General features: G+C 44.5%; 1 protein-coding gene across 4 annotated transcripts in view; it reads left to right on the top strand.

The window, feature by feature from the left end:
- Nucleotides 1-26,610, top strand: part of CAPRIN1 (cell cycle associated protein 1) — a 78,408-nt gene that overhangs the window by 17,914 nt on the left and 33,884 nt on the right. For all 4 annotated transcript variants that reach the window (XM_006127311.4, XM_089778571.1, XM_025186790.3 and 1 more), the window contains exons 3-6: nucleotides 3,346-3,408; nucleotides 8,645-8,731; nucleotides 25,076-25,314; nucleotides 25,456-25,538. In XM_006127311.4, coding sequence (XP_006127373.1) covers nucleotides 3,346-3,408; nucleotides 8,645-8,731; nucleotides 25,076-25,314; nucleotides 25,456-25,538 — 472 coding nt within the window. The remainder of the gene's footprint in view (nucleotides 1-3,345; nucleotides 3,409-8,644; nucleotides 8,732-25,075; nucleotides 25,315-25,455; nucleotides 25,539-26,610) is intronic.

The raw sequence follows: 26,610 nt of genomic DNA, 5'->3' as shown, positions 1-26,610 counted from the left end.
TGGACTAATACTTAAACATTGCAACTGTCATGATTTGGTACAAAATTTGTTAAATTCTGAAATCTTATCTGGTGATCCTGGCCGGCTTTCATAATTCTGTTTCAGGAGCCCTGCAGATCTCATCAAAACTCCACCAATTGATGGAGTCTGCCTCTGACTTCAGAGTTTGAAAACATTACTAAACTTTTATTTAACTAGAAATAAAAATAACATAACTGTAACAGTAGTTTTCAATAACCATTTTGTGGGTTATTTGCAAAAAAGAAAGCCTAATCTTTTAAGAGCCTGGAAAGTGCTTCTCTTCCTGATAGCAATCCATCTCTCTAATCCCCTTTTTTCCTCTCCTCAAATTTAAAAAGCTCCCAAGTTCCAAAGGAGCAGTCTAGGCAAAGCTTCAATTCAGGTGTCTAAGTTTCTGTGTGTCTTCTGTATTCCAGTATACATTCTTTTGGTTTGTAATATCATATCATATCTTATAATAGGATATGTGTTATACAGTTTTTCTTAACATCTTACAATATACAGGTTACAATTTACATACTGCCTTTTCTACAATGCACAAACCTTAACTTTGACCCCAAGTAAGCTGATTTCGCTAATACCTCATACATGCCCTGGAAAAGAAATGTTGTGTGTGTGCATTGAAGCATGGTGATGCATTTCAAATCCTACAATATTGTCATCACATTAATGAATGTATAAACGTCATTTGACTACTTTGAAAGAACTATTATAAATACATCGAACTTTAAACATGAAAAGAGAATACATAAAATAAAGTATTAAAATAAAGATAATAGAAATAACTAGGGATATAAAAATGTAGTTGTGTAAGCTGTTATGTGGCTACACACAGCTGCTGGCCCATCCTGGGACATACCGGCACTCCTTTTAACATCCCTAGAAATAACAAAGCAGTCCATAGGTTAGTGTTGTCATAGCCTTTTTGACAAAATAGGCATTTCTTTATTGAAAAATGTTTTTTACATGACATTTATCATTTAGAAAGCACTTGGTTTACAAAAATAGTTGTGATATAAGTTACAGCGGTTACGTAATTACCCATAACTTTTTCTTTTTAAGAATATTAGTTTGACATCACTAAGCTTGGTTCTGGAATCTTCATTTTGTTTGGAATCGCGTCCCTGACCACTGAATGCAGTGCATAAGATTTTTAGTTCAGGACTGAACTTGCTGCCTCACTCATTTCGGTTAAAGCAACACAAAGCAACCATTCTTGTGTTGGAGCGGTTTCCCACTTCTTGTGGGCAGCCACTTCTGTGCATCTAGTAATGGCATTTGTTTCTTCATCTGCTGAAATGTTTTCTTGACATTGGGATTTGTGGAGGTAAGAGGGAGTTGACTTGCACTGAACTTGTGGCTTTTGTACTTGTGCTATAGGTGATGCTTGAAAATCGGAAGAGATTTGCCTATCTGACTTAACTCTTAAGTTACCAGCAAATGAAAATGTGTGCACGCTCTTCTTGTCTTTGATGTATAGAGTTGTCCTACATTAAATTTGAGGAATTATAAGTATGGTCTGATACTTCCTGGTTTTTCTGGAAGACTTCATAGAGTCTCATATGGATTGACAGTTTTTTCAGCCCATAACTGGAGGGGGTAGGTTTTGAATCCTGAAAAGCTTTCCTGGGAAATATTAGGAAAATGAGTGTTAGCTTCCAAAAAAAAAAAAAAAAAAAAAAAGTTTAAATCGCATAAGTAAAAATGTGTCCCCACCACAGTTAATCAGATATCACTTCATTGGCACGTGAGCTGGATTTCTCTGTTTCTTGTTCTTTCAGAGCAGATAGGCCCTACAGTTACTATGAGAGAGCTTGAAGTTGTCTTTATGCAGCATGGAATTAAACAGGGTACACAAACCTATCTAGGTTTCTTCGTAGGTCATCTTCAATGCTGATGCAAAAAACCTTTCTGTTGTTGCAATAAAGGTCACTAAGATGTGCACTGTAGTACACGCAGTCACCGACTTACGCGGATCCGACTTATGTCGGATCCGCACTTACGAACGGGGCTTTCTCGCCCCAGAGCTCACAGGCAGCAGTCAGCCACCTTGACCTCCGGGGCGAGAAAAGCTGCTCCCGGTGCCCCTGGTCTGCTGGGGACCGTCTCCAGCAGACCAGGGGCATCGGGAGCAAAGCAGCAAACCCGCAGCCGTGGCGGGGTCCCGCGCTTCTGAGGCTTTGCTCTGGCAAAGCCTCAGAAGCGCGGGACCCCGCCACGGCTGCGGGTTTGCTCGTGGTGCCCCTGGTCTGCTGGGGACCGTCTCCAGCAGACCAGGGGCACCGGGAGCAAAGCGGGTCCCGCGCCAGAGCAAAGCCTCAGAGGCGAGGCACCCCGCCGCTGCGACTTTGCTCCCCGTGTCCCTGGTCTGCTGGGGGGGAGGGGCGCAGCTAGTGTGCCCGCCCCCCCCCCCCCAGCAGACCAGGCTTTTGTTGTGGACCCTGGGGCAGAGCAGCTGGGGCGCTGCCGGTTGGTCCTGCAGCGCCGCTCTGGGCACTACTGGACCAACCCGGCAGCACCCCAGCCCTCTGCCCCAGGCATCCTGATTCAGCCGCTGCTGGTCAGTTTCAGCAGCGGCTGAATCAGGACCCCTGGGGCAGAGCAGCTGGGCTGCTGCTGGGTTGGTCCAGTAGCGCCAAGGAGCCGCACTACTGGAGCAACCCAGCAGCACCCCAGCTGCTCTGCCCCAGGTGTCCCCAAGTCAGCCGTTGCTGAAGCTGACCAGCGCTGACTACAGGAAGCCCGAGGCAGAGTTGCTCTGCCCCGGGCTTCCTGGAATCAGCAGCTGATCAGTTTCAGCAGTAGCTGACTTGGGGAAGCTTGGGGTTCTTAAGTTGAATCTGTATGTGAGTCAGAACTGGCGGTCAGTTTCAGCAGCGGCTGAATCTGGACGCCAGTTCCGACTTACATACAGATTCAACTTAAGAACAAACCTACAGTCCCTATCTTGTACGTAACCCGGGGACTGCCTGTAACAGAATAAGTGAGATTAAAATATTTCCTCCTTGTAACAGCATATTTTAAAATATAAAATGAGTTCAGATATTTGCATTTAAAGTTTCTAATCATGTCAGTTTTCACCTCATGTTACAGTATAATTTCAGACAGAATAGGTGTTGTGGCTAATACTGGAGAAACAAAAGCTTCAGAGGGGTAGCCGAGTTAGTCTTTAACAGGAAAAACTTAAACAAATAGTCTAGTAGCACTTTAAAGACTAACAAAATATGTAGACGCTATCAGTAATATAACTTGATCTCACTTTTATTGAGCTTCACTCTTGGACTTGTAGTACACAAATCATAAAAACTTTTTTTTCTCCACTAGGGCAAACTTGATGATTACCAGGATCGAATGAACAAAGGAGAGCGCCTTAATCAAGATCAACTGGTAAAAATCACAACTTGAACAAATTTTAGCAGACTGTTAATGCTTGTTTTTTAAATATGAATTCAAATTTAACAATAACTGAGATGTGGATTCAGCTATATGGATGGTTGAAAAGATAGCTACAAGGATATGTTTTGTGTGTTAGTGTTTTTTGCTTTTTTGGGTTCACAATTGTTAGTGTATTCTGGTGAAAATAGACTTTATTCAATAGTACTGTTAAATATGTGTCCGTAGAAGTGCCATAATTAAGATTGTTTTGTTTCATGCCTAAACCAGGAGTTGAGCCATATATATATGAAAAACAGTATAATGACCAAAAGTTCAGCACATAATCTCTGAATTCAACTTGAAATTTTGGGGGAGTTTTAGGAAAATCTGGCATCAGTTAAAACTTGGCTCCTCATTTGAGTCCCATAACTTTTGAACTGTTCGGTCTTAAATACAAACTGTATTACTTGTGTATAGTGGTAATTTAGGTTTTTTTCTCTTGCATGATATAAATTAGCTAATTAACCAGGTGAAATAAATTAACTTTGACTATAGTTGAACACTTATGTCCCATAGCTAGCTGAAGGAATGATTTACGGTTTCTGTTCTCATTCTTTGTAATACATAGAAGCTGCCTGATATGATTTAAGAGTAGAACGCCACCTTTATCACATACCTCATTAATTTTCTATGTGAAATTAAGGGCTAAGGTTGTGTATGTGAAGTTAGCTCATGGGTTCCCAAACAGAGGGGCCGTGAAGAAATTCCAGGAGGGGGTGCAAGGTGACCCAGCCACACATCCCCATCAATCCCACCCCTTGTTTTGCTGCTTTTTTTGTGGGTGGGGTGGGCGTGAGGGTCTCTCAAAAATCAAAAATGGGGCGTGAGGCTAAAAAGTTTGGGAACCTCTGAGTTAGCTAATCTAGGAGAATTTGTTGAATCAAGATCTTTTACAGAAGAAGGGTAATTTTGTTAAAGAACAAGTCTTCAGCATAACAGTTGCTGCTTTGATGAACACCTAAGTCTGACCCAGAGCTTCTGACTTAGATGAAAATCCTGATTTTTTTTTTTAGATTGTTCAGTCAAGTATCTCTTCGCCTTGTCAAAAATCCTGGTGTTCATGAAACTTCAATAAAAGAGATTGAAAAAAGTGGGGTAATTAGTTGACTGGGGCACTTTATCCCTTGGGCCATGCTGGCTTAATTACCTTTTGGATTGCTTTGGTTGGCTGCACATTTGAATAATGTCCTTCATAAAGACATTTTTTTGAGCACTTAAACAATATTTTCTATTTAAAAAATTGTGACAGTTTTCACCGGGTGGGGGGGGGGGAGAAACGGGACTTTTTACTAGTAATGCTTTTGCAGACATTTTCAGTTAGTTTATGCTGGATTTGATACATCTTTTTGCTACCTAGAAAGGTATAGTGTAACTATATATATTTGTGTGATTTATATAGCCTAATATTTTCAGATTTCTATTGATTGGTGTATATATAGTATGTTAAAAATGGTGAATAATACATTATGTATTTACAACTAGCAGGTGAGAGGCATGTCAATGACTGGGCAAAGTCATTTTGCATAGATTACAATAATAGGAAAGTTCAAGAAGCTAAATATATGTAATAGTATTTTTTATTGGTGTTCTTGCAAAAGGGAAGTAAAAGAACAGTTTGAATCAGAAACTCGTGAAGCTTCCATAACTCTTTCCGTAACTAATTTGAATTATTTTGTGATTTATAACAGTAAAAATTTTCTTTGCACTAAAATGACAGTTGAATACGTGACTCGATTTTAATTTTGTTGGCAAATATTTTTTATGAACGCTAATTATAAGAGTCATGTCTTTTCAATAAAAAATGAGAATAATAATTTAAACCTTTCCTCCAGCATATTCCGATGTAAAAAGTAGTGCATTCAGTTTGTGGCAGAATTGTTTATGCAAAATGTGATATCTGTAGGTAATTGTGAAGTATGACTTCATTTTGTACAAACAAATCAACAAACAAACTCTTCAAAATGGATATGATTTTGCTCATAATTCATGTCAAGCTGAATTAGGACAGTAACTGAAACTTAATTAAACACAAAATGGCATATAACATTTATTAAGCAAGACAACTTTAAGTGTTTTGGATGCAAAACTCTTATCAAAATATGTTTCACACTTTTACAACTAAATGATTTCTAAAACAGGGATTGTCTGTTAGTGAAATAAATTGACATTTATTCTCAGGTTGATCATTTCAGATCAACGCGAGAATTTTCAAATATGCCTTTGTTAAAAGTGATTGGAACTAAAGTTCCTGCTCATCTGTGGTGTTTGAAAATAAGTCTTCCAAGTTATTTAGACTAACCTGTTTTGCCATAAAGCTTGACCTCAAAATATTTCCTTGTGGGTCTTTCGTTAAGGAGAAAAGCAGCCTTGAATTTTTTGTTAGAGGCTTATGGATTCAGCATATTTTTTTATTAAAATGTTAAGAGATTATAAGAAGTTCAGGCCTTAACACAGCTGTATTCAGATTTCACTTTACATAGGGTTATTTTTAAAAAGAAAATTATTATTATTATTATTATCAGGGCTCGACAATTAATGTAATCTACTCGCCTATGGTGAGATTTTAGCCCAGCGCGGTCAGCGCATGCGCAGTACGTTCTGTGCCTGCGCAGTGTGTGGTTCTGCGCGGCTGGCAAGCCCTGATTATTATTATTATTTAAATGCACTTCAGAGGGGAGTTGAAGGAAACATTGTTTTTTTTTAAATTTTGTTTTAATCCACTCTGCAAAGTAGGCTGGGCATCTACATTTCACTAGTCCTATATCTGCATTTCATGTACTAGTGATGTGGTAGTGTAAACAGTTAATCTTCACCATTACACCGTTCGTGTAACTTTCATCGTGTAACTTCACAGGTACACACAGGGTCCCCCCTCCCCTGTGTTGCTGCCTCTGTGTCAGGGGAGGCAGTGAGGGGGAAGGGTCAGGCGAGGGAGCCAGTATGTACAGTTCCCTGCATATACAGGCAGTCCCCGGGTTACGTACAAGATAGGGACTGTAGGTTTGTTCTTAAGTTGAATCTGTATGTAAGTCGGAACTGGTGTCCAGATTCAGCCGCTGCTGAAACTGACTGCCAGTTCTGACTTACATACAGATTCAACTTAAGAACCCCAAGCCTTCCCCAAGTCAGCTGCTGCTGAAACTGATGAGCACTGATTCCAGGAAGCCTGGGGCAGAGCAACTCTGCCTCGGGCTTCCTGTAGTCAGCGCTGGTCAGTTTCAGCAGCGGCTGACTTGGGGACGCCTGGGGCAGAGCAGCTGGGGTGCTGCTGGGTTGCTCCAGTAGCACCGCTCCTCAGCGCTACTGGACCAACCCAGCAGCACCCCAGCTGCTCTGCCCCAGGGGTCCTGATTCAGCCACTGCTGAAACTGACCAGCAGCGGCTGAATCAGGACCTGGGGCAGAGCAGCTGGGGTGCTGCCGGGTTGGTCCAGTAGTGCCCAGAGCGGGTGCTGCAGGACCAATCTGCAGCGCCCCAGCTGCTCTGATCCAGGGTCCAAAACAAAAGCCTGGTCTGCTGGGGAAAGGGGGGGGGCACACTATCCGCGCCCCTCCCCCCCAGCAGACCAGGGACACGGGGAGCAGAGCAGCAGCGGCAGTGGGGTGCCGCGCCTCTGAGGCTTTGCTCTGGCAAAGTCTCAGAGGCGTGGGACCCCTCCCCCCGCGGCTGCGGCTTCAGTCCCGGTGCCTGTGGTCTGCTGGGGACCGTCCCCAGCAGACCACAGGCACTGGGTCTCAAGCGGCAGCAGCGGCGGTTCCCCGCGCTTCTGAGGCTTTGCTCTGGCAAAGTCTCAGAAGCGCGGGAACCCGCCCGGTGCCCCAGGTCTGCTGGAGACGGTCTCCAGCAGACCAGGGGCACCGGAGCAGCTTACGAACGGGGCTTTCTCGCCCCGGAGCTCGCAGGTAGCAATCCGCTACCTCGACCTCCGGGGCGAGAAAGCCCCATTCGTAAGTGCGGATCCGACGTAAGTCGGGGACTGCCTGTACTGGTTACTGTGGGGCTGCCTGCCCGCCCCCGTGTAAACGTGTAATCATTGAAAACTTTTTCTCCCTTGGTTTTGATTCATAATTTGGAAGAGGAAAACAAGTTTTAGTGGTTTCAGCTTTCCAGTTTCTTAATTTTGAATGAATTAACCTTTGAACCTTGAGTTGTGTTCAAGTAGATGTACGTATGTATGCCATTTAAAAATGCAGTGCACATCTGTATCACATTTTAAAGGTCCATAGTTAAAGTAAGTCTTAACGTAGTTGGTCATTTAATTTTAAACAAGTTTATTTTTTAAAAAGAAATGTGTTGAATTAAAAATCAGATACAAAAAGCTGAGTGCTTAACATAGGGATGGGCAACTTTTATTGGGTAGGGGGCCACTGACCAACAGAAAAATCAGTAGGGGACCACATACAAGCAAGAAGCAAAGGAAAGAGCACGAGACACCTAGCTCTTGCAGTGTGGAAGCGCCAGAGTTCCCTTTGCACTCCAGCTCCAGGGGGTGAAGGGTAGAAAGGCTCAGGGCTTCTCCCCAGGGCCAAATTAACTCTTTTAAGGGCTAAGCTAGATTATTTTGTGGAAAGCCTCTGGACTTTGGGATGAGGCCAAAACTGAGGGTTTCGATTAGGGATGTTAATGTATATATTGTGTAACTGATTAATCAATAAACCTGGATTTATCCGTTATTCCAGACCGCTATAATCACTTCTTTTCTTCCTCCTCTCCCCCCACTCTCTGACTCTGTATCAGCAGCATGTGGGGTGGCAGGTGGGATGTCGGTGTAGCCTTTGTCTGTGGTGGGTCCATGCTCACCGTGGGATGGAGACAGAGGTTGGGGCGAGCCTGCGCTTGCCACTGACAGAGGCGGCTGCCACCCGGTGCTGCTGCTTGTGTATGAAAAGCAGCAGCAAGGGGTGACAGGTCGGAGCCGGTCTGCACACCCTGCTGTTTTTTATATGGAAAATGTGGTTGTTTTGTGTCATACACCTTCTGCCCATAATTTTCGCAGATTTCATCATTCATGGTGATCTCAACAACGTATCCCCCATGAATGAGGGTTTCTTGTAATCCCATTTCTGTTTTAAAGATGCTTATCTTACTTTTAGAGCAAGATAATGTGTTGTGAAGAAAGTTATCACTTGGAAGTGCATATCTCTTGCTTATTTGTAATCAGTGTTTAATTAATTAATTTATTTTCAAGGATGCAGTGTCTAAGTACCAGGAAGTCACGAATAACTTGGAATTTGCTAAAGAACTACAAAGGAGTTTCATGGCTCTGAGCCAAGATGTAAGTAAGAGATTGAAAATCTGATGCAAGCTAACAGCTGAAATAGGAAAAACTAAAGCTTTAAAACTTTTTTCTACAAATAGTGATATTGAATTACTTTTAATCTAAAGAGAACTTAATGCATGTTGTATTTTTTATATTTGACTTTTTAAATTGCAACATGTTAAACACTTGTCTGAAAATAAGACTGCATTTAAACTTCTTTGGGGGGGGTCTTTCAGACTCAATTCATTGTGTTGTCCCAACAGATGGGTTTCCTGTTATTAAAAGGAGATTCAAAGGGTGTTTGTTTAAAATATTTTTTGTAGAGCTTAACAGCATAAAAAGTACATGGAAAAGGAGTTCTTTGAGTTCTAGGGCCTTTAAAACCCTTGACAAAATGTGACTAAAAATAATGGAAATGCTTCATGATGAACTGGTCACATAACATAAGTGGTACACAACAGTAATCCACTACTTTCAGTAGCAGTAAAATTCCTATAAACTGGTACACTAAAAAGGAGGCCACAAGGATGCCACAGATATATTTGGACCTATTTTCAAAGGCTGATTGTGGGTTTTTTTTTAAATTGCAGATCCCCTGATGGTAGGCCACAATGTCATAACAAATTATAGTCCCTGCCTCAGATAAATTAGGTATTGTCTACAAAATTAAGTTGGCCTAAGATAAGTTGATAAACAGCTGCCGTAGTCATTACTACTTCATGTGGCACTGGCAGCTGAAGCCCCCGCCCGTCTGCAGGGCCAACAGCCAATGCTGTCAGTAGCAGGACTTATGGCTTGGGTTGTGGGGCCAATATGAACACTGTGTTGCTCTAACTACATCAGCCTAAGTACCACACATCTCTGAGGTGGAGGTAAGTCATCATAGGGGGTAACTAACATCAGCAGGAGCACCATTGTAGTTTAGATACAGAGTTACTTATGGCTGATTGTAAACTCTAGAGTTCATAAGCATACAGGAAATTTGTCAAGTCAGGTAAGACAGCGCCTATAAAGAAAAGTTTGAGTCTTAAGTTAACTATGACTAAAATGAAGATTGTTTGTTCAAATGTGCTTATAGGTTAAGATAATCTTCTAATGGACAATGATAAACACTATTTTCATACATTTTAAAATTTTAATTATTGGAATTTTCATTGGATGCACGGAAATTTCCAGTCCTGTGAACTTTCTTCTTTTGTTTCCTTTGCCTGCTGCATCAAACATATCAAAGTGTATTAAACTTCGTCAGTCATACTGCTACTCCTGAGGAAATTTTGTTTCAGAAAATAAAAATTTAACACAGATTACATTTTGCAAGATTTATTTGCCAATAAATATATATGGAGGCTTCAGCATGGCAGTGGGAAGAACAGGCCATTGGCTATGCAGAGGTGGGAATCACTTGCACCTGAGATGCTGACTTGGTGGTGAGGCTGCATGGGACTCTTGACATGGTGCAGTGGCCAGAAGCCCTCTAGGAGCCTGTGCATCTGCATCGGGTGTGGACTGGCAGTCTGAGCCTGGGAGGATCCAAGGGTGGAGGTGCTTAGTGAATGGGTATTCAGGTGTGGATTTGAAGGGGTTTTGTGTGGGGCAATCTGAGAGAGTGTGGCTTAGTTGGGGTCTGGGTATGTCTGTGGGGAATTTGGGGTGCATGGTGGCTAGTTGTGAGGGTTTTCAGTGCAGGGATAATGAGACTCTGCAGGGGGTGCCAGATGAAGTGTTTGGAGCTCAGCAGGGTAGAAGGTCTTAAGCGGGGGGAGGTCAACGGGACGGCTTAGGGTGGAGTTTGGCTGGTGGAGTAGGGGGTGCAAGTGTATAGGGGCTCATCAGGATGGTGCAGGAGGAGAGTGGGGCTTGCTGGGGTAGGGCCATGAGTTCAGCAGGGGATTATCTGGGTGCAGGAAAGGCTCTTACAAGGGAGTGACACTTGATGAGAGGGTCAAGAAGTGTGGATGTTTGGTGGATGGTGGGGGACAGCTCCCTATACAACAGCTCCTTTATCTGTGATTGAGGAGCATTGTGGTCAAGAAGCAGGTGGAGAGCATTGTTTCCTGTAAGCTATGTGCTTGGGTGGCCACCCAGGAAAGATTAAAATACTGCCCAGCTGATTAGCAGAGCGCCCAGAGCTGGCAGCATCCACATGTCTTTATGCATATAACAAAATGTATTATACACATGGATGAAAAAAATTAGAGGGAACATTGGTGTAGAGGTGTGTGAAAGTTCCTGCAGACAGGAGAGGCTTCTGGGTGTAGGTCTGATGCCACCCAGGATGCTTTTTGCAGGGGAAGTGGAAGTCCTATCTTCTTATAGCCCAGCTGGGACTAGCAGTTGAGCCCAGTGCAAGGTAGGAACCACCAGCTGAAGCATACATAGCCCCATCCTCACACAGAGGTTTGATGCTCCACTGCCTTTTCCAGATACCCAAGATTAGCACTTACGCCAAGGATGGGCAATAATTTTTGACCGGGGGGGTGACTCCAAGATTTTGGAAAGTGGTTGAGTGCTGCACTCTTCTATGATATTAATGGAGGAGGCGCAGGATCTGAGATGGAGGTTGGGTACAGAAGGGAGCTTGGGGTAAGGTACTAGGGTACAGGAGGGAGAGTGGGGTCTGGGAGGGCGTTTGGGTGAAGGAGACAGTTGTGATCTAGAGCAGGGGGTTGCGGTGTGGGGTTTTGGTTTATGACCTAGGGTAGGAAAGGACTGTGATCTGGGACAGAGAATTGGGGTGCCAGATCTGGGAGGGTGTATGGGTGCAGGAAGGGGGCAGAGGGTTTTTGGGTATGTTGAGTGGAAGGGCGGAGGGTTGGGGAAGGGAGAGGCTGGGGTGCCAGAGGCAGGCCCTGGCGGAGAGTCTTGCCTGCTTGCCTGCAGAGCTAAATGCTTGCAGAGCTTAAAATGTTTCTCTGCCTGCCCTGCGCCTGCACAGGCTGCAGGGCCATGTGCTTGTGTAAATAACCCGGGGTGGGAGGCATGGTGTTTGTGTGCTGCCTGCTGTTCAAACTGGAAGCTCCCATTGGTCAGTTCCTGACCATAAACCGGCAAATGGAATTGTGCTGGGGGCGGGGGCAGCACCTGAAACCTTCTGCCCCCCAGGATCGCAGTTTTGAAAGAGAAACAGCCCTGCAGCCACTTTTCTGAGTGTTGTGTGGGGCAAGCAGGGGGACCTGCCTGGAGCTCCCTGCTGAGTCCGTGGCTGAATCCAGTGGCTTGACAGGCCGATTCCTGCCCACGGGCTGTATTTTGCACGGGCCTGACCTACGCTGTTTGAGGGGTGTGTGAGCACTCTTGCAACTTCCATGTCAGAGTGTCATTTTCCTGTGGGGAAGCAAAGCAGTCTTCCTGGGACATGAATTCTGCAAATGTAGAGTGGGGCAGTATTCTCCCCAGAGTATAGTGCATTGAAAAATGAAGCTTAACACATGCACCAGGATACTGCAGATTTTAAGACATGATAAAACACAGAGTATTGAATTATGAGGCGAGAAAGAGAAATAGCAAAATTTTGGCTAGTCAGTGTAAGCACATCAGATTTGTGTGTTTTTAAGACCTTGGAAGCATGTTGAGTTTGTATAAGGGTGTTTTTTGATGGCCCAAAAGAATATCAATATATGCATCGAATATAACAACTCATATGTCTACACTAAAAATGTAAGTTGATGTATATTAAGTTGACTTATAGTTAATAATTATTGTGGTGACCTATGTTCACGCTATCCTTGTTGGATTGGTGATGCATGTCCTCACCAGGAATGCTTCCACTGATTGAAGAGCAGCCGTGTGGGGAGCTGAAAGCCCAGTTTTTTAATTCCACTGGCAGCTCCCCACTAGGAGCCCAGTTACCCCACAGGTGTCTGGGCTTCCAGTGGGTGGACCAGGGCTTCACCCTAACTATTGTGATTTAAGGACTAGTTGACAATTGGATAGTCGAGTTGACTAGTCACTCCCTCCCTTTGCTGCCTCTATCAGATAGAGGCAGCGAAAAGAGGAGGAGGGGGGTACTTCAAAGGAGCTGCGTCACACCGAGATCGGGATCAGCTGTGCAGTGCTACTCCTTTGAAACTCCGCGGCTCTTGTGCATTTCAAAGCGCGTGGAGCCTGGAGTCAGCGGGACTTACCGCTGGCTCGGGCTGCATGCCAAGTTCCAATTTTGAAATGCACAAGAGTCCCCACTTGGTATCTTGTAAATTTTGAAAGAGGAAGTGCCTATCGACTAGTTGATGGAAATTCCATCGACTAGTAAATTAACTGATATTTAACCGTGTTTGTAAGCGCTATGCCTCTTGTGGAGGTGGAGTTACGTTAGTGAAGTAGGGCATCTACCTCAGTGGGACAAAGCTGTAGTGTACTATAGAGACTCTAATTAGGTTGACAGAAGATGCCTCACTGCAACCTAACTATAGTATGGACTAGTTGTTCTCAACCAGGGGTCCAGGCCTCCCTAGCAGGCTGTGAGCATGTTTCAGGGGGTCCTCCAAACAGCAAACCATAGCAGAAAGCCAAAGCTCCACTGCATGGGAATGTGCAGAAAACCAGTTTTTCTGGCAAAAATAGGCTGTAGAGAATTTATAGCATGTTTGGAGCAGGGAGGACTCAGAAAGATTGAGAACCCCTGGGGTAAACCAAGCCAGAGTCACTCAGGCTTTGTTGGGCTAGTTCCTAAGATACTCATTTGCATTGGGGTTTCACCTTTTCACATGTGAATTTCAGCAGCCAAGAGCTTTCTTCTCCTGACAGCCTTGTCTTATGCTTTTTCAGTCTTTCTGATCAGCTGGCTTCAGAGAAGCAGTCAGTGCTGGAATAACAAATCAGATGCTTTCTTCTAACTGTCAGACAGTTTTTCTTCCCCTAATTAGGGCTAGTTATTCTAAATTAAGAATGATAGTGCTAAGGAAGTTTTAGAGAAAAACGAGTTTCTAGAAAACAGATCTGACAGATTTTGCCAGATCTGATAGAAGGGAGAAAGTAATGGTTGCCTGCCTTATACTTTCAGATTGTCAAACATGCTTTAGAAACTTAGATGAAGGATGCTGACCTAATAAGTGTCATATTTTGTCAAAGTGAAAAAATATCACTCACGTTACCTATTTTAATTTTAATCTACAGCAGTACTATTTGTTATACAATGTAAAGGAGACAACTGAGGCCAGAAGTCAGTGTTTGTAGCTATGGTTGTTAATTTATTTAACTAATTTGGTATCCTCAAACAGAGAATGGAAGAACTCCCTTTAGAAGGTCTAGATCTGGGATTTTTACTTGGGGTAATAAGAAAGGAAAAGATCCCAGGTCCACCTTGAAGTATCAAAACATTGATTTCCTATTAAAAAGGGTATTTTTCAGTTCGAGTGATGTCTCCATGGGTGCTCCCACTGTTGGTGATGGGTTGCCTGGAGCTGCAGATTGGAGCCTTGAAAAGCAGTTTCCCTGATTGGGCCACGCATGTGCAGGAGGCATTTTGTGGTGCTCCTGCCCGAGCATCTGACATGCTCAGCCCAACCCCTCACTTTCAGTTCCTCTTCAACCACCCTCAGCTGCTGATGGAGCTTCAACATGCTCTATGACTGTGTACCTCAGTATTTTAGTGTTTGACAGTTACTTTTATAGTGTTAGTGTTAGAAATTCTTGTAAATTAGTTTCCCTCGCTCAATTTTATCTCCTTTTAAAAAACCCAAAAAACTTTTCTTCCTCTCAGAGGATTTGAATGTGGGTTTTGGCCACTTAGGGGCAGCATGACCAGGGCTCCTTCCCGGTTCTCCCCTCTTTTTAAAAAAAAAAAAAAAAAAAAAGAGAGAGAGAGAGAGAGAAGTAACACTGCAGACGAATCAATATGTCTGGCTCTTCAGGCTTCAAGAAATATGATTGAGTGCCAGGAGCCCATGCCAGTATCTGATGGCCATTCCCTATGCATTTGCTGCTTGGGGGAAACCCACATCCCACAGAAGTGTGATCATTGCTACAGCCTGATGGCGAACGCCAGAAAGGATAGAGAATTCCGCCTCATACTGATATTATTCAGCAAGGCAACGTAGCCTGTTGAGACACAAAACGCCTCCTGATCACAGAAAGGCTCACCAAAGAAAAGAGCCACTTCCCCTCTCCTCAGAAAAGCTTCTAAAAAGCTTTTCCAACACACTCTCTTCCTCCTTCCTGAGGGTACGTCTAGACTACCGCGTTTTGTCGATGGAAGTTTTGTCGACAGATACTGTCGACAAAACTTCCGTCGACAAAGAGCGTCCAGACACATTGAGTTCTGTCGACAAAGCAAGCTGCTTTGTCGACAGAACTCCGTAGTCTGGACGCAGTGTTACAGGCAATAACACCTTCTGTCGACAGAAGGTGTTATGCCTCGTAAAATGAGGTATACCAGCATCGACAAAACTGCTGAGTTCTGTCGACGTTATGTCTACAGAACTCAGCGGTAGTGTAGACGCTGGTATAGTTTTGTCGACAAAAGTTCACTTTTGTCGACAAAACTAGGTAGTCTAGACACACCCTGAGAGTCAGCAGGGGAGAAGAGAGTAGGCACCTTGGAGACCCCTGCTATGAGAACAGCGGGTAGAGCTCACATAGTAGCACTGACACTAGTGCGCGCTTCCTTGGTGCTGGCAGAAGTCCAGAGGCGCTCCACACTTGTGGTGCTGCATAAGAACGCAGCGCCACGGGCAAAAGCAGCATGTTCAGATAAAGCAGCACTGGCTTCAATGCTGCTTCTCTTAGCTCCAGCTAGCCGGCACTAGATACAGATGCAATTGATATGGGCAACAGCAGGGAGGCCACTTGACAACCAGGACAAAGATCATCACTTGCACCCTGCCTTTACAAGTCTATCACCTGCAGTATCTCCAGTCCTCAGCTCTCCTCGCATAACTAGATCCCCGGTACTCTCTCAACAAGTCTTTAACCTGATGATGACCAATAAGTGCATTCTTATTGCAGCACTCATCACCGCCAAAGTCACGGTCACACTATTACAGAGTCAGACCTCATCAGCCCTCCTGATACCCATGCTGGGCGTATCCCCCTCCATCTTACCCATTGCAGTGGGAACATGGGGACACATACACAGTGGTCTTTGACCCACTGTATACCAGCAAAATGATGTTTGCCTCCAACCTGATCCCTTCCCCCTCCCCAAGACTCGGAGGAGGGACAGATAGATGACAGGAACCCAGATTCTCATGCACCTGGCATGTCTCCAACAAATAACTCTTCTTTGCTGCCAGATGATGTGGTCATATCATCAGAAACATGACCAACATGCAATCTTAAACAATTTCAAGAGCTGTTCAAAAGAGTGGCAGCGAGCCAATAAGTTCCACTTCAAGAAGTGCAAGAAAAACAGCATTGCTTGTTGAAGAATTGATATGCTATGTTGCAGGGGAAGATTGCCTTTCCCAGAGATGAGGCACTTGTGGAGACATCAGATGAACTATGGCACATGCTAAAGGGCAGATAGGAAATACTTTGTGCCCCCCCTCAGCTCCACCTTCCCCCGAAAGACATGGGATTTTAATCATACACCCCTAACCAAATTCCTTGGCTGTAGAGTCAGCCCAGCATAGATCTAAACTACCACAATATAGGACAGGTAACTAAGACAAAGGCCACAAGAAGTTAGATCTCTTTGGCAGAAAGATTTACTCTTCCTCCACACTGCAATTGAGAATTGTGAATTGCTCTGGCCTTTTGGTGAATTGTGATTTTGATAACTATTCAAAACTGGGGGACCTCATTGAACAACTCCCTGAATTTGAGAGACCTATTCTAAAGGCAATAGTCCATGAGGGCCATACAATTGCCCGTACCACCCTAAAAACGGCGTTGGATGTTGCCAATACTGCAGCTAGGGCAACGGCCACAGCGGTGATCATGCGGAGGGCATCCTGGTTACAGGCCTCAGGTGTTCCCTGTGAGCTTCAGACCAAAGTGGAGGACCTCCCATTTGACAAACAAAAATTATTTGCAGCTAAGACACATGAAGTACTGCACAGCAGCAAAGATTAAAAAACCACGCTCCTTACCCTTGGCATGCATGCTACATCTTATTGGTACAAGCAATACGCCCCATATAACTGCAATAGATATAGCCAATAAAATCGGCCACCACAGACACCATATGAAGATACCCAACCAAGACAGTATGCACAGAGGAGGCACTCCAACCAGGGTCGCCCCTCTACCACTAAGACCTCAAAGCAGAAGGTTTGAGAGTGTGATTGAGGGTCTGCACGACCTCATGATTCAGTGCCAACACAGCAGTGCCATCTTTTTATCCACCATCTGTGTCCCTGCATAACACACTGGGAATCCATTACATTGGACGGGCTGGGTGCTGGAGATAATCTGTACAAGATACGTTATCCCCTTTACCTCTACTCCCCACACCCTACCTAATTCCTCTCCAGGGACCCGTCTCACAAGAATCTTCTAAAACAAGAGATTGATCGTCTCCTGGTACTTGGAGCCATGGAATGAGTACCCAAGGAATTTTCTCAGAAGTTAGAGACAGCAAAAGAGGGTACTTCAAAGGGGCAGCCCCACACAACTGACCCTGGAGTCAGCTATGCAGGGCTGCCCCTTGGAAATCCGGAGGCGGCGTTAAAAGGGCAGCACCGCACAGCTGATCCCTGAGGTGGGGTTTCAAAGTGTTGCTGTCGAGCCCAGGGTCAGCTGGGGACTCCCCAGCTGACCCCATCTCCATGTGACATTTCAAATTGGCAGCGTAGCATGGACCCTGGGATCAGCGGGGAACTCTTGAATCCCCTGCTGTCCTCCGACTCCATGCAACACTGTAGCTTTGAAATACACAAGAGCTCCTGCTAGGGACTCTTGTGCATTTCAAAGCTGGCACGCGGTGTGCAGCCCAAAGTCAGCAGGACTTCCCACTGGCCCTGGGCTGCATGCAGAGTTCCACATTCCTCTGTTGCCAAGGAGGAATGCGGAAGTTCCTGTCGACTAGTTGAGTAGTCAATGGAATTTCCATCGACTACTCGACGAGTCAGTTAACCGCAATTTAACATCCTTGATGCATATCTACCTTAACAACAGTTCATAATTATACAAGATCACATAAGTATGATATCCATGAGCCCTTCCACCGCAATAACTTACCTGCCTCCGGTTCATGGGCCATATGGCTGCAACTGCTTACATAGTCCATCATGACTGTTTGTGTTTCTGATCCTTTCAACTCTGGATAGCATTCATCTGCACGGCATCCCACCATTGTCTACACAAGAGAATTACCATAGGAGATAGGAGATGTTCTCCTATCTCTATTCTGGTGGATGTCAGTGGACAATCTTCTGGCAGTGGTATCTTTCCATTAATCCCATTCCACAGTGCAAATTCCAACGGACGCATCCCTCCTGGGCTGGGATGCCCATCTGCACATCCATGTGGTCCAAGGAAAATGGTGTCTGCACGAGACGTTGCACATCAATCTGCTGGAGTTCAGAGCAGTGAGAAATGCCTGCACACATTTCATTGCCAGAATTGCCAGTCTCACAGTGAGATCCTCACGGACAATATTTCTACAATGTTTTACATAAACAGGTAAAGCGGCTTCCGCTCCCGCTCCCTATGTGCAGAGGCCATCCACTTGTGGAATTGGTGTATCCACTACCAGGTACCTACCTGGGACCAGCAACATCACTGTGGACTCTTTGAGCTGCATCTGTTACGCGGACCACAAATTGGAGCTGCATTGGGAATTCATGCACTCCATTTTCTCCCGATGGGGTTGACCACCCATAGACCTCTTTGCTTGTCCCTAGAATACCAAATGCCTCCAATTCTTCTCCCAAGCAGGACTTGGCAAATGCTCCCTCAGGGGTGTGTTCCTAATCCAATGGAGGACCCCATAACATTACGCCTTTCCCCCGTACCATTTATTCTCAGAGTGCTACACAAGATCTGCACAGACAAGGCTCGCGTTATTCTAATAGCTACATTTTGGTTGTGCCAGACCTGGTTTCCAAATCTCCCTACCATTGTCTCCCATCTCTCCCAGAATCGTGGGATGATACTGCATTCCCAGCTGCATACTTTTCATCTTCAAGTGTGGTTCAGGGAATTAGAGGCCCAATGTTATCAACAAGTGAAAGATGTTCTCCACATCAGGAGACCTTCCACATGAAAGACTTCAGAAAATGGGCACATTTCTTCCAGTGGTGCCAGAGATTGCTGATAGTCCCTCGCATGTCTCCACTGAACATCATTCTGGACTACATACTACAGTTCTAGACATCCGGACTGTCACTTTCTTCTTCAAGAGTCCACCTTTAGGCAATAACAGTTTTCCACACCCATGTGAATGGACTCTCCATATTTGCTTATTCTGTCACAAAAAGGTTTCTTAGGGGGTCTCCAGAATATATACCCACCTCATAGGAGGACCCCACTTCCGTCGTGGCACTTGAACCTTGTTTTGCATTGCTTGACCAGGCTCCCCTTAGACCTTTTGGCCACTGTTGCACTTCCTTCCTCTTTATGAAGGTCTGCTTCCCAGTAGCCATTACCTCAGTGAGGAGAGTCAGTGAGCTTGGGCTGTTACGGTGGAGCCCTCCTACACTATCTTTACAAAAGACAGAGTCACACTAAGACCTCACCCAGGCTTCCTGCTAAAATTCTGTACAGCATTCCATGTGAATGAACCCATCGTGTTACCTATCTTTTTCCCAAAGCCCCATGCACCATGACAGGACACGATGCTGCACACACTGGATATCAAACATTGGCTGCCTTCTTAGAGCACTAACCTTTCGTAAATCTCAATGACTTATTTCTATTGCTGAATGCTCAAGAGGTACACCTGTTTCATCCCAGCAGATCTCAAAGTGGATATCTACCTACATAGTCAGATGTCATACTCTGGCCAATAGGCCCTTACAGCACCCACCATGAGCGCATTCTACTTGTGCTACAGCAGCCTTCACGGCCTTCTTGAACAGTGTTCCCTCTAAGAGACATTTTTCAAATTGCCACATGGTCATGAGACTACACTTTCACCAAACATTATGCGATGCTACCATAACTCGCATTTGATTCAGCGGTGGCCATTGCATTTTTGTCCACTACTGCTAAACAATTACTCCGACTCCCTCCATGCAAGTCGAATACTGCTCTACAGTCACCAACAGTGGATCACCCACGGGGACATCACTCGAAGAAGAAAGGGAAGTTACTCACTTTGTGCAGTAACGACTGTTCTTTGAGATGTGAGTTCCTGTGGGTGCTCCTCGACCCTCCCTTACTACCGTCTGCTTGGAGTCTTAGTAACTCTGGTGTAGACGAGGAACTGGAAGGGAGGGGTCAAGCCATGCGTATCGGATGCTTGGGTGGGAGCGCTGCAAGGTGCTTCCTGCGCATGCGTGGCCCAATAGGAAAACTGCTTTGTAAGGCTAACAGTGGAGCACCCACGGGGACACACATCTTGAACAGCCATTACTGAATGGAGTAACGCCCCTATATCATGTCAACCTGTTACACTAACATCTCAAATGATGTTTTATTTTACGGGCAGAAATTTAGACATTCCAGTCAGAAGAATATTTATGTTGCTGCTTTAGAATCTTCTGCTGCCAAATAGAAAGTTAACAGGTTCACATAGGCATTAAGCCAAGTGCTCTGAGACCCCAACATTACAGTAACATCTAGATACTAACCAAGAGTGAGGCCCTAGTATGCCAGGTATTGTACAGATACATACAGTCTCTACTATAAAGGTCTTACAGTGTAAACAACGGGCAAGAGGGAAAGTAGAGGCATAAAGGTGAAATGATTTGGCCACAATCATTAGAGCTGAGAATAATGTCTCAATCTCATGATTCCTAGTCCATTACTCTGTCCACTCAGTCACCCATTTCCCTTCCCTCTTCCCCTGCCCCTCCTGGTTTGGATGCATCTTGTTTATTTACTTTAGGGACTGTCTCTTTTGGTGACAATAAGTAGAATATTCTGACAAGTACTGTATTTTAGTGAATATAGCACGCGGGTTATATTCGTTTTTACAAACCCTCCCCCCGGCGGGGTATTCTCAGATGCGGGATATACAAAAATTGTTTTACTCACCTGGCCTCCAGTGTCTGGGTGGGGGAGCACTTGTCCCCCAGTTCCTGCGCAGGAGTGTTCCCCCTGCCCCTTCCTGCAGTTGTGCAGGAACCAGGAGATGAACGCTCCCCTGCCTAGAGGCTAGAGGCTGCGCAGCTGCAGGCAGGAGCAGGGGGGAGCGCTCCTTCGCAGGAACCAGGGGATGAGTGCTCGCAGGAAGGAGCAGGGGGGAGCGCTCCTTCGCAGGAACCAGGGGATGAGTGCTCCCCCACCTGGAGGCTGGCGGCTGCGCAGCCACAGGAAGGGGCGGGGAAGTGCGCTCATTCCCCTGTCTGGAGGTTGTGTGGCCGTGTGGGACCCAGGGGAGTGAGTGCTCCCCCGCCCAGAGGCTGTGCGGATGCACGGGAACCAGGTGGGGAGAATGCTCCCCCATCCGGAGAGTGACTAAATCCCCATTCCTCACCCTCTACCCCCCGGCCTGTAGAAGGCCCCTTCCCCCCCTGCACAGTTTGAAAAAGTCTTGTATACCCTGTGGGTTGTACTCGTGCATGGGGTATACATGATTTTTTTTAGGTAGGAGGACTGTTGTAGAAATCACTCTGCCCCCTCCCTCTCCCATGGTTTGAGGTAAGGCTGTGAAAGGTCTGACTGAGAGTCTGGGTACCCTGTATGACAAAGAAAATGTATACTGGTTTGTGGCTTTTCGAGAAGTCTTGTTTGTATGGATCTGTCTGAAATTTTCAGCAAGGGATCTGAAAGACAGGTGGGTTGCTCTGTCTGTATGCTTGTCGGGGAGGAAAAGACATACAAGGCTCAGGTGCTGGCCAAAAGATTTTTTTTTCCAAAGATGTGAGGGTGGGGGGTAGGGATGTTAAAAGCGTGACATTGATTAACCATGTAACTGCTGTTGCATGCAGTTACATGCTGGGCAGCAGTCAGGAGCTGACAAAGGCAGCTGGGTATGTAGGGAGTTGACTTCCACCTACTGCCCCACCCTTCTGCCTCTGATACAGAGGCAGTGGTGTGGGGTGGCACGCAACTGGGACCCATGTATAGATGTTTGGGTAACCAGTAAGTTTCCTGTTTAAACAACTGCACTCTTGCACCCCTAATGTGAGGCACATGTGCCTCAGAAGTATGGGATCCATGTGGGTGATGTCTTGAATCACAGTTACTGTAAAATAACTGTTCTTTCTGCCATGTAACCAGATCTTCTCTCTTTAATCCCTTTAAATTAAGCCCTCAGTCTGTGGAGGAATGAAGTCATTACCCTTCTGTGACTTGGAGAAATAGAATTGGCTCCTGAGCAATATCATGATGGGGACTTAAGTTTTATTTGCTTGTCCTTCATGAACCTTGTTTGCTGCCAAAGAAGGTCAGGTTACACTAAGCTGGCTCTTAGCTGCTACATACCCCTGCGTAGATGATTCAGATGTATAGTGTGAACATATTTCCTCCTAGTGCTTTACCTACTTTCCTTATCTGTAAAATAGAAATAAAAATACTTGCCCTCTTTGTAAAAGTGTTTTGAGATGTATGGATGAAAAATGCTTTTGAAAAATATTAATACTGCTAAAGTGGATTGAATCCTGTATAATAATAATAATAAGCAGATGTCCCAGCATTTGGAAATACCAGAATTAATTAATTACCTATAAGGCATCTTCAGGGCCTGGCTTCCACATGATGGAATTGTGGAAATTTTAGAGCTGCTTCAGTTCTGCGATCATTGTTCAATTAAATATTCTCTTCCCTTTCTTCCCTTCCCCCCCCCCCTTCACCCATTGAGGCCGTGACCCCCTAGTCAGGTTAGATGTGGGGAGCCAGAGCTGACCAATGCATCGCAGCTGCAGTTCTGGTTGATGCCATGGAGCTGACAGCTGTAGCGCTCCCTGGTCTCCTACTGTGGTGCCCAGGATTGTGGCGGCTGCTTGGTTTCCGTTTGCTTGCACAGATAGTTAAGAGATTCCAGACTGGGTGGCTCTAGCTCCAGGGGCAGCAGAGTTCTTGGAGGGCAGCTCTTGTAGGGGGCTCCTCCCAGCACACAGCTTGTAGCTACACTCTCCCTGCACCCTGAGCTATCCTTGCCTATACAGACACGCTTACCCATTTTTCTGCTCCCTGAGAAGTTTTCAAACTTTCTGAACTGAGCCATCTTGCTTTGAATTATAATTTACCCCCTCTGCCCCAACCCAGACAGGCTGGGTATCATGCTGAGGAAAGTTGGAGGTGCAGGTGATGCTGCCTCCCCAGACCCCTCACCCCCACCCCATTGAAGTCAAGAGTCCTCTTGTTTGAGGGATCTTCCCCCCACCTGGTGGTTGAAACCCCTCTCTTTTCTGCTGAGCTCTGAAGTTCTTAGAGCATGTTGAAGGGGCCTCTGAAAGAAACAAATTGTGAACCCATGACCAATGAATTTAAACAAATTCATTATTATGCCATTACTCTCCCTAAGTAGAAATTCTGTTTTGATGGGAGAATGGCCTTTTTGTTAGCTTGTCATTTGAAAGGGTTTTAAGTAAAATGAAGAAAGATTATTTTTAGGAATAAGACTCCCTACGCAGAACATTATATCTATATAACCAGTTGAAACATCCTTTTGTTAAAACAATGCCTTTGCTATAATGCTGCTTTCTGGATAATGTTTTATTTGAAGTTTTTAACTTAGGAGGTTGGCATGTGAAATTGTGAGAACTTAAATGCCCCCGCCCTTTTTTTTAGACAAACAATACTTATATGTCAGCAGCATAGGTGTTATAGGGAGATACAGTTTTTCAGTTATTTTCACCTCCCACAGATGCTGATCTCAACACTTGGGAATGGATACACATTCAGGCCAATCCTTAGATATAGCTTATTTTTTTGGGGAAAGAAGGCATTTAAAGATGCCGTATTTAGGTTTGAACACTCAAGGTGTAAAGCTTTAAGAATGGTCTACTATTATAATTCTAGTTTTCTACTGAGTCGATTGCTATTATACTGCTTAGCTCTGTTTCTCAGAGGCAACCACCATAGCCTTCTCTAGCAGCCACAGCTTCCTGGTGGTGATTAGGTATGGGGGTGGGGGAATGAAAAACAATGCCCCCTCTCTCAGGCCCTTCTGTCTAGAAGCACACATGATAGAGGAACAGGTGGACAGTGAGTTCCTTGCCTTCCCGGAGGTACTGGGGTTGGACGTCAGTGCTGGGTCTGTGGGTGCCATCCCCTGGAATCAGGGCCTTGGGATCCATTCCCTGGGCTCTATCCCTCTCCCCCCATTGAACCTGGCCCCCATCTCATCTCCCCATCCAGGATTTAATTTGTCCCTGAGGTTGCCGAGGCTGAATAAATCTGCTGGGATATTTGTTTGCTTAATATCACTACATAAATTACAATGGTTTGGATATGTATGTGCATAATTAACTTTAGGAAAAACATAGAAGCATTTTAGGAAAAATTGACCATGGCTACCACCCAGAGTAGGTGTCAGCACTCGTAGGCTACCAAAAATGTTGAGCACCGCTGACTTCATTTTATCACCAGTACTTATGCAGATAAGTGGAGAAGGCTTGCTCTTCCTCCTCCTCCTGTGTTCCGTTTCTGTAGCTGAATTCCTGTACTGCTCTGGCATTGCCTTTTCCATGTTACTTTTTAACACTCTGTGTATGAACTCTGTATTTGTTGGGGATCATGATATAATATCCATGAAGTAGATCTCTAAAGTTTATCTTGGTTAATATTGATAAATGTCAGTGATTTTTCTCTGTTAGTGGAATGTACTTTCATTGGTACTGCATATGAAGAATATCTTACATGATAAAGGTGATTATATTATTATTATTAAAGTCAGAAGCTTAATAACAGTAATGCTCAGATCTCAGTGGCTGAGGAGCCAAATTAGTGATGAGCATTACCCAAAAGAGCCGTAGTTGTGGGAATTCATGGATTACATTTACCACAGTACTATCACTTTGTGTTTTAAACAGTATGACGGAAAGTAAGTGTGTGTGAAATATACAAATTCTCACAGCAAAAATGACTGACCAAGTATTATCATCAGCTACATTTGTTTAATAACATAGTAAAAGCATTCCGATGGTTAAGAATTATTTCACAGCATTTTAATATCATGTTCTGCAAAGAGCTGCAAGAGACCCATTAAAGAGCCACTAAAGAGCTTATGCATCTCACTCTGACACTGCTTGATATAAACAAAATACAGTATTTGTGGCTCTTGTATAGACTGTTACTGAATATTATCTAACTCTATCCAGTACAGAACCTATCTTAAGTAGTCTAACATTTGGTTTTCCTTATGGATAGATCCAGAAAACAATAAAGAAGACAGCTCGCCGGGAGCAGCTGATGCGAGAAGAAGCTGAACAGAAACGTTTAAAGACTGTACTTGAGCTGCAGTTTATTTTGGACAAGTTAGGAGATGAGGAAGTGCGCAGTGACCTGAAACAAGGATCAAATGGTATCCCTGTACTGACAGAGGAGGAACTGAAAATGCTAGATGAGTTTTACAAGCTAGTTGAACCTGTGCGGGACATGACTATGAGGTAATGTGCTAGTTTTATTGTTAAGTAATCACTATCATGTTAATTTTGATCAGTTAGTTTACTCTAGTTTATCTGCAACATAAGAATTTTGAGACCTGTTCAGCAATATTATCCTTCAGTTAATTAATATTTTTGTTGAAGGCTGAATGAACAGTATGAGCAAGCATCCATTCACCTGTGGGACTTACTGGAAGGGAAGGATAAGCCTGTTTGTGGAACTACCTGTAAGTATGTACTGTATCACGTTTGAAGTAGAACACTGAATGCAAAAAAAATATACAGTCCTTAGATGTCTATGTAAAAGTTGCATTACAAATACCTATAATTATAGTTTTAACTGTCAGAATGGTGTTTAGTTTTTTTTTTTTTTTCCGTAAGTGCTTGTCGGGAAGCACTCAGGTATGTTATAACTGTATAGTGGAATGAAAAGCTAACTCTTCTGCATATTGGCAGTGATGCAACCTTACTCCTCATTTATTAGGCTCCTGGTTTCTGCTGTTTCAGCAGTGTTCTCTCATTGTTCTCTCATTGTTGATGCTTAGTATTGCTTTTTCCTTTGTAGAAATCTGGATTAGTCTAGAAGCATTTTGCAGCAACATAACCTAATATAGGAAATGAGATTTACTGGGCATTGCTCGGATCCTTCAGGGCAGGGGTTGGAGATGTGGGGGTGAGTGCAGGGCTGGAGGTGAGGGAATTAGGGTGAAGGGTGCAGTAATCAAGAGTAGGGGCTGAGAGTGCAGGAGGATGATGTCTTCACTAGGATTTTAATATCTGGTGTGGGGAAGTAATCCCTGCACACGATGCTTGTCTATTTTAAGGAGTAGTGTTTGACTTGCAGATTATTTGCTCACCTTCATGTGAAGCAGCACCTGCTTGAAGTCTGTCAGAGTCAAGGCCCTCATCAGATCAGAGGTTGCCCTCTGGTTCTGAGAGCTCTTCTTAATTGTGTTTTAATGCTGGTGCCTCTTGGAAGAGATCAAAGAGTCATTCTGCTGTCAAGTGTGCTAAGGAAAGCGTGAAGTTAGACCACTCCAGGTCCTGTCATTTCCCTTCTCTAAAAGGAGTGCAGATCAGCATGTGCTGAATGCTGATTCTGTTAGTAGTTTTCCAGTATCGTACAAAGGTGTCAGGGACCGTGTACAGTAACTCCTCACTTAACTGTGTAGTTACGTTCCTGAAAAATGCTCCTTTAAGCAAAACATTATTAAACAAATCCAATTTCCTCAGAAGAATTAATTCAAGTGCGGGGGAGTTAGGTTCCAGGGAAACTTTTTTTTTTCAGCAGATTGTACA

Source organism: Pelodiscus sinensis, chromosome 5 (assembly GCF_052426305.1).
Source record: "Pelodiscus sinensis isolate ZL-2025 chromosome 5, ASM5242630v1, whole genome shotgun sequence".
Classification (NCBI taxonomy): Eukaryota; Metazoa; Chordata; order Testudines; family Trionychidae; genus Pelodiscus; species Pelodiscus sinensis.
This window is presented reverse-complemented; position numbering and strand designations above follow the sequence as displayed.